Raw genomic sequence first — 8,481 nt, 5'->3', positions numbered from 1 at the left:
TATGGGTAGTACAAGAGTAGATCTACCACGAGATCGTAGAGGCTAAACCCTAAGAGCTAGCCTATGATGGTATGATTGTAATTGTGATCGGCCTTCTAAGGAACAACCTCTCCGATTTATATAGACACCGGAGAGGGCTAGGGTTTACATGGAGTCGGTTACAAGGAAGGAAATATAATATCTGGATCACCAAGCTTGCCTTCCACGCAAAGGAGAGTTCCATCCGGACACGGGTCGAAGTCTTGAGTCTTGTATCTTCACGCTTCAATAGTCCGGACGTTGTACACAGTCCGGCTGTCCGGATACCCCCTAATCCAGGACTCCCTCAGCGGACTCAACGCCAACCACATGATGATCGCGGAGTTCACCAACAACCACAAGCTGGATGCAAAGAACATTAGGGAAACCATCTTCAAGCTTCATGAGAAAATCGAGCACCTGCAAGCCCAGATCTATGACTTGCAAAACCAATACTATGAGTATGAATCTAATCTAACATATAAAGCCTCCTAGAGTGGTAGTCACAACGAAGGCCTCGAGCGCATGGTACCACGCGAGGGAAAAAAAGGCCACCGAACCGCGCTACGCGTGGGGTGCAGCGCACCACGCGAAGAGAAAAGCGACGCGTGGGGTGGATAGCGCGGTGCGCGGTGAAAACCCTAGCCCAATCCCTCGCTTCTTCCAGCCCCCAATCCCTCTGCTCATCGAGCCCCTCGTCCCCTCGTCCAGGCACTCCACCACCCACACCATGCCACCTCCTCCCCTTCGTGTTTCTCCTCCTCCCATTTAGGCTCCATGGTGGCGGCCGGCTCGAGGCAGGGGAGCAGCTGATGCGGCATCGGCGGCGGCACGAGAGGAGCGGCGGTGGAGGCGAGCTACGAAGAGGTGCCGCTCGGGCGCGAGACGGCAGAGGCGGGTGCGGCTGCTCTGGTCCCCGATCTGGGGAGGGTACGAGGCGAAGAAGGGCGCCGCCATCGTTGTCGCCGTTGCAGGTCTTCCTTCCGCCCCTTTTACTCCATCTCTAATTCGTCCTCTTCCCATCCCTCTGGCTCGCCAGTGGTGACTCCTCCCTCGCCTCCTCATGTCGCCCTTGAGTTGGAGGGACCGAGGGCAGCGCATGGGCGAGCTCAGGCTAGTGAAATGTGAGCTAAGCGTCTCTTACGTTTCCTTTGTGTCTCTTGGTCTGTGTTTGTACGGCCAGTATTGCCTTGGTGAGATGTATGTGTTCTATTCTCTCTTTAGATATGTAGACAGTGACTGGATTTATCAAGGATGATGGAGCTTGTTGGCCTATTTTTGTGCTCATTTGTTTGATCCTCATGCAACTATGCTTTGCTCGAGATCTGTTCTGAATATGCATGTGGGCTGTTCAATACTATGGGTTTTCAGAACAAATTTGGACGGTTTCAGTTAGATTTTGACACTAGGGCTCAACTCTGTTATGTAGCAACAACTGATGCCTCTTTGCCGCCCAGTTGGTAATGTCCTGCTTTGTTTCTCAGACAGTTAGCTATATGGCGGAGCGCGTTCTGGGCACTTCATTTGGCATCGTCTTTCAGGTGATTTCTCTAGCCATTGTTTGTTGCTCTGTTTATGTTGTTGATTACTAGCCTGATGTTTAGCGAAATGGTTGCATGTGTAGGCTAAATGCTTGGAAACTAGGGAGACAGTGGCCATTAAGAAGGTACTGCAGGACCGACCATACAAGAACCGGGAGCTGTAGCTTATGCGTTTGATTAACCATTTCAAGGTTGTTCTCCCTCAAGTACTGCTTCTTCTCAACCACAAGTAGAGATGAGCTGTTTCTGAACCTTGTCATGGAGTATGTCCTGGAGACAATCTATCGCATGCTTAAGAACTACAGTACTGCCAAATAGGGGATGTCACTTATCTACGTCAAGATTTACACCTATCAGGTTTGTGAATTGCCAGTGAATAAATGTGAAATGTGTGCCTGCCATTGTGCAACTATTCTAGAACATTGGTGGCGGCTATTCAGGGGGCTCACACACATTCATACTGTTTCTGGAGTCGGTCACAAGGATGTGAAGCCACAAAATGTTTTGGTATGTATTAGTGAATACTTTCTGTGTGCATCACTTATGAAGAGGCCAGGGTCATCCCCTTTCTGAAGAAAATGTATCAGTGAACACTGAACATATTTACTCGATTATCATGTATGGCTTTTCATGCTTGCTTTTGAACTTGTCTTCACTTGCTTCCTTATACAGTTGGGCAGGGCCTTTGGATGGGAATCATCTTCAGTATTCTTGTTCAGGTCTTGCTGTTCGTAGCCATCACACTGCGCACCATCAGGCAAAATAAGGTATATGTTCCAAAGGTTGTAGTTTGGCTAGGACATTTCTGATTTAGTAGATTTAGGATCATATGTGTAGTATAAAGTAAACCATGCTTCGTCAACTGAATATGTGTATGTATGTATAGGCAACAAAGGCGTACAAGTATATCGCAAGGTCAATGCTATATGTGTATGTATGTATGTATGGATATGTGCTACTGAAGTGAGATTCCGAGAAAATCCGCATACAAGTATATCGCAAGGTCAATGCTATATATTCTTAGATGAAAATTACACTAGGTTGGCTTTTAATATACTTGGAGCATCGATACTTCCGGACCAGTGAACCGCCGGACCAATGCTGGTGTTCATGGAGTTAGTTAGCAACTTTTTTCTGGTCAGCAAACTCCAACTTTATTAACCCACTACAGGAGAGCAGAGGTAACTTTTCCTTGATGCATCCAGACCTTGCTAGCTAGCTATAAAGTTGATTTTCATTTCTTGATTCTTCTTTGCACGATGTGTGTAGATCTAAGAAAGAACAGAAGAAGAAGAATCCTGCGGAAGATTTTGGTGAAGAACAAGGTGGATTATCTCTCTCTAACAAAGTCACGTTTGTCCCTCATTTTGATGTTATGATTTATTTTATTTTGCTTATATTCCAGTGACCTATTTTCTATATAGAATGCATCTTTTCTTCGAAAGAGAGAGAGAATTGGGGGATAGTGGCATTGGGACTTAAATTCGTTGCCTACAACAAAAGAAATGATTCCTGTATGCCTCCCTTTTTGTTTTAGCTCACATATTTTTTTAAAGTTTGGTAGATATCACATAATCATGGCCGCAACTAATATCCAAAATTCTTAGTGTCAGTACACTAAGATTTATCTTATTTTGGTATCAAGAACTATCTATGCTCAATATGGTGTCTGCGGGTATTCTCGCGCCCGCCTCTTTCCCCTCTCTATATGAACCCTGTCATCAGCTTCAAAATGTTTCTAGAAAATTCACACATATCGATGGTTCATATTTATGACTTTGCAAGTTCACAGAATAATCAATCATTGATGAGAGTGATTTTTTTAATATTCGGAAGCATGAGGAAACTTGTTTCATTTCTGTGGCCTGTGCGACAGAAAAATAGAGCAGATGAAGCTGCTTTTTAGCTCGTTCTTGTCGTTTTGGTGCAGATGGCAAATCAAATGATGTCTCTTCACAAAACATTGAAGATACTAGTGCGCTCTGAAATGTACATGTAAGATTTGTTTTGAATTTTCTGAAGCTTCAAACACACACTTAAAAAGGGAGGACATTGTGTTCGGTATTAAAAGAAAATGTCTATGTTGTAGAGGTTTTACTGGGTAAATGTAGGTGGAGTAAGGAATGACTGTAATGCATGCACTACAAAAGATGGGTTCTTACGACTGTCCAACATGGACAGTTGCACCAGCAAATAAGTTGTCCGACTCAGTTTTCTCTCCAGTAGAATCAACCTGTTATGCAGAAGTGACACCCTGTGAATTTTTTTCATTGAATCCTATGATGGTGGTTACAATTAGATATACTCCCTCCGTGCACTTTTATAAGACGTTTCAGCCAGCTAACATGAACTGTTTTGGGTGATGTCTGAATTGGCTACAACATCTTATAAATGAACTGAGCGACTACCTTTTCCCTGTCTTGGTAAAGGTGCCAGGAAAGTTCTTCTGTATGAGATGTAACTTTCTCACTGGTTAATTTCTATTCTAGGTGGCATGCATAATCATGATTTTCTATGCAAACTTGTTTCACCGCAACCCCCACAAAAGTATTTGTACTTTACTACATATGTCTACAGGTGGCATCAAGCTTCTGTATTAAATCTATTTTTCATATCCCAGTTTTTCTTCTTCTCATGAACAAGTTATTTACAAATGGGGTCCTTTTCATTATTTAATTTTCTAATATAATTGAGTCCATCTCCACACAAGTATTAAGATTTCATTTCTCCCCTGTGTCAATGAAAGGAAGTAGCTCCCTTCCCTTCTACACTTGTTGTGATGCCTCTCGATGAGGTATTCCTGCTGCTGGTTTCCTCTTTCAAATTCTCTTTCAGTCTTTTAATTCCTTTGCTGTTTCTTTGGCAGATGAACACTCCTATATCTGCATTCAAAGGAAAAGGACAGGCTATTGTGCCTAAAACTCCTAGGTATCGGCCCTTCCTTTGTCCTATCATACATTCTGAGAGTCCTTCCTCTTTGCTTATGACTGCTGTTTTTTTAAAATCAGCAAATCACCGTGCCCAAAAAGTACTCGCCGCAAACTCTGTCTTGGACCCTCTAAATCTAAGGACACTGAACTTTCTACCTCTACTACCAAGGTGGCTAGCCAAACTGAAGAGGTTACCGCTGCCGGAAATGTTGTTCAGCCTGCACCCATGCCAGATGTTCGTGCCTATGCTTAAGATGCAAATATCGTTTCTATTCTGCACAAACCATGCTTGATGTACAATAATCTGTGATGGCACCAAATTATACAGGTTGGACAGGAAACTGAAGGTGCAGTTGCTGAGGATCCAAAGAACACCCTTCCTGACCCCTCTAAGCCCAAGAGGTATAGACTCATGACCTGTTACATTTAACTATTTCAACACGTATGAGAGAGGCATTGAATTTAGTTGCGTCTTGCGCTGCCTTTTATGGAACAAACTAAGTTCTGCTGTTAGACTATGAAATGGTTCCTGCTTTAGTATGTGCATTTGATATGTATTCTTTCTGATATAAGTTCTAGCATCCACTTATTGTTTCGCTTGCTACTTGGTCATACCTCTTAAAAATTTACTAAATACAAGTTTGTTACCAGGCTCACTAGCTGTTCTGAGCTCTCTGGTGTATGCGGATTAATTACCTGCCCACAAAAAAAACTCAGCTTTTGCCTGTTTCATTGCTCACGATGCATTGCAAGTTGGATGCCTATCCAGTAATATTAGTCTCTCATGTAGGAATCCTATGGGTCTTTTGTTCTTTACAGTTCAAAACAGTCTTCCTTGTGCATATTGACCATGCTTCCTTCTTCACTCATGCATGCAATGTCATTTGATCTGCCTTTTCTTTCTAGAACTGCTGTTTTTAGATTTATGACAGGCTCAGTAAAACATTCCTTTACCTTCAGCATATTTATATGCATTCTTATTTGTTTTTTGTTCCATGTGCATGCAGATTGATTATCTATATAATTGGTTTTCTATGTGCTAAGGTTCAATGAGACTTCTTGTCGTTTATGTTTTTCTGCAGTTCCTATGTCTAATCTTTTTTTCTTATTATTTCTACAACATTCTAGAGCTCTAGGCTTTCTCGTCGGGAACAAAATTACTAACATCTCTTTGGTTTTTGCTAATGGATCAAATTCAGAACAAACAATACCGGCAAGGGGGCTGGCATACCTAAGAAAGCGAAGCAGTAGTTCTTCCATGGCGTAATCTATATATGTACATACGGTACGACTAACACATCTTCGATTTAACCATGCCCCTTCTCCGATTTGGGTTGGAGTACTCTAAGCAAGAAATGTATAGACTTTAGTCCTTCCTTGCTGCCTCTATGGTGAAAAGTAGTCTATGATGTAGTCTATGATCTTCCTATTTTGTTGTTGTCTCTATGGTCAAAAGCGGTTTATCATCGCTTATTGTACATATGTGAAGGACTCCTCTTCTACTTTTGTTTCCAGAACACTGTGACTCAAGAAACAACCTTTCCTTTTATGCATGCTTTCACTTCAATGTTTTCATCAAAGCTTCCCTGTGATCATATCTGCAGCACTTACAAGATCATCTTAAGATTTCCAAATGGATCCTGTACACATTTCACCAAGCATTATTTTAGATGCTGTGCTGAAAGACACTTTAGCTCCCAATATATGTATACTACACCCAGCCTACAGGAAAACGTTGGTATAGAGACTGTGACTTAGTTTTATTCATCTCTGCAACACTTGCCAGAGAGCACTATCAAGAGATTTGTTTTTCAGAGTCATCTTGCTACTTTTTTAGGTTTATTAACATATGAAATCACCATGCTTTTTGCCATAGCTCTGGTTCTTGATATAATGCTTACAAGCACTGTCCCATCCTGATTATTCCCATACAATTTTTTATTTCGCTCAAGAGTCCTTTTCTACATGACTTAGTGCACCATTTTCAATCTTATGTACTTACTGCATATAGTATATGAGTTATTTTTTTTGAACAACAATATGTTAATGCACACTCTTACACCGATTAGCTTACGCTCGGCCTTTGCGCCATTGGCGCAACGGGTCATCTAGTATAGATTCAAGAGGATGAGTTTGGCTGCAGATTTGAGGATCCCGAAGACTCGGTCATCCTTCTATGATGGTGAGCCTATGCCATGGAAGATGGACGACAAGCCTACATCATCAACAACTCCATCATCACCACCTTCGAAGAAGGAGACATAAACACATGGGTATGGTCACTCCCCTTGGCAACTGCCAAGCTTGGGGGAGGTGCCCCGATATCGTATCACCATCACACTCCTATCTTTACTGTTTTTCTTAGTTTGATTCTTTTGGTAATATCTTGATCTAGTAGAATAAAGTTTTAGTATGATCTAGTTTGGAGCTTTGCTTTATGATCCTTCTATGTAATCGAGTCCGTGAGCTATATATAATAAAGATTAGTGTTGAGTCAAGGGCTTGATTATCTTACTTTGATCTTGACGGAATAAAAGAAAGAATAAAAAGAAATAAAAGAGATCATATGGATCTTATGGAGAGTAATGACTTCACATATAAAAAGTATGATGAATAAAAGTTGTTGAGAGTTGACAAACATAGTTTTTGTCATCGTTGCAATTAATAGGAAGTAATAAAGAAAGATAGGTTCTAACATATAAATATACTATCATGGACATCTTTTATGATTGTGAGCACTCATTAAAATATGACATGTTAAAGAATTGATGTTGGACAAGGAAGACAACGTAATGAGTTATGTTTTTTTATATCCGAAAAAGTATATTGTCATGGATCATCCAACATGTTGAGCTTTCCTTTCCCTCTCATGCTAGCAATTTTTTTGCACCAAGTAGAGATACTACTTGTGCTTCCAAATATCCTTAAACTTGGTTTTGCCATGAGAGTTCACCATATCTACCTATGGATTGAGTAAGATCCTTCAAGTAAGTTGTCATGTTGCATGCAATAAAAATTGCTCTTTAAATATGTATGATTTTTTAGTGTGGAGAAAATAAGCTTTATACGATTTTGTAATGTGGAAGCAATAAAAGCGACGGACTACATAATAAAGGTCCATATCACAAGTGGCAATATAAAGTGACGTTCTTTTGCATTAAGATTTTGTGCATCCAACCATAAAAGCACATCACAACCTCTGCTTCCCTTCGCGAAGGGCCTATCTTTTACTTTTGTCTTATACCTTTTACTAGAGTCATGGTGATCTTCATCTTTCCTTTTTACAATTTATCCTTTGGCAAGCACCTTGTGTTGGAAAGATCCTGATATATATATTCAATTGGATGTAAGTTAGCATGAACTATTACTGTTGACATTACCGTTGAGGCCAAAGGTTGGGATGCAACACTATAAGCCCCTATCTTTCTCTGTGTCCGATTAAAACTCCATACCCATAAGTATTGCGTGAGTGTTAGCAATTGTGAAAGACTAAATGATAGTTGAGTATGTGGACTTGCTGAAAAGCTCTTATGTTGACTCTTTCCAATGTTATGATAAATTGCAATTGCTTCAATGACCGAGAGCATAGTTTGTTAGTCCTCAATGAAGTTTCTGATTCATACTTGACATTGTGGATAAATTATTACTTGAGCATAAGAATGATCATGATGCCTTGATGTCCGTATTTTATTTTATCGACACCTCTGTCTCCAAACATGTGGATATATTCTTCGTTATCGGCTTCCGCTTGAGGACAAGCGAGGTCTAAGCTTGGGGGAGTTGATACATCCATTTTTCATCATGCTTTTATATTGATATTTATTGCATTATGGGCTGTTATTACTCATTATGTCACGATACTTATGCCTTTTCTCTCTTATTTTACAAGGTTTACACGAAGAGGGAGAATGCCGGCAGCTGGAATTCTGGGCTGGAAAAGGAGCAAATATTAGAGACCTATTCTGCACAACTCCAAAAGTCCTGAAACTCCG

The 8,481-nt window shown here is 40.9% G+C and overlaps 1 protein-coding gene across 9 annotated transcripts; it reads left to right on the top strand.

Moving 5' to 3' along the window:
* Positions 1-594: 594 nt before the first annotated feature.
* On the top strand, positions 595-6,682 carry LOC119341183. Of its 9 annotated transcripts, none has more exons than XR_005164952.1 (10): positions 598-992; positions 1,503-1,559; positions 1,643-2,326; positions 2,446-2,740; positions 2,829-2,884; positions 4,426-4,487; positions 4,568-4,724; positions 4,818-4,891; positions 5,689-5,774; positions 6,607-6,649. XR_005164952.1 is itself a non-coding variant. In XM_037613055.1 (5 exons), exons 1-5 carry the CDS (start codon positions 4,339-4,341, stop codon positions 5,738-5,740), a joined length of 360 nt encoding a protein of 119 aa, XP_037468952.1. In that variant the 5' UTR covers positions 2,891-4,338; the 3' UTR covers positions 5,741-6,050. The 9 variants fall into 9 exon arrangements, 2 of the variants coding, with proteins under 2 accessions (XP_037468952.1, XP_037468951.1); XR_005164950.1 differs by lacking the exon at positions 6,607-6,649 and adding an exon at positions 4,306-4,353 and having other exon boundaries at positions 5,689-6,050; XR_005164949.1 differs by having other exon boundaries at positions 599-992; positions 6,633-6,682.
* Positions 6,683-8,481: the final 1,799 nt, after the last annotated feature.

Source organism: Triticum dicoccoides, chromosome 7B, assembly GCF_002162155.2.
Source record: "Triticum dicoccoides isolate Atlit2015 ecotype Zavitan chromosome 7B, WEW_v2.0, whole genome shotgun sequence".
NCBI lineage: Eukaryota > Viridiplantae > Streptophyta > Magnoliopsida > Poales > Poaceae > Triticum > Triticum dicoccoides.
This window is presented reverse-complemented; position numbering and strand designations above follow the sequence as displayed.

Bases quoted from the DNA above. Each gene is read 5' to 3' on its own strand.
- LOC119341183 (XM_037613054.1), top strand. From the start codon at position 4,339: ATGCCTCTCGATGAGGTATTCCTGCTGCTGGTTTCCTCTTTCAAATTC. The intron at 4,725-4,817 runs GTTCGTGCCTAT...CAAATTATACAG, and splicing joins AGCCTGCACCCATGCCAGAT to GTTGGACAGGAAACTGAAGG. The intron at 4,892-5,688 runs GTATAGACTCAT...GATCAAATTCAG, and splicing joins GACCCCTCTAAGCCCAAGAG to AACAAACAATACCGGCAAGG.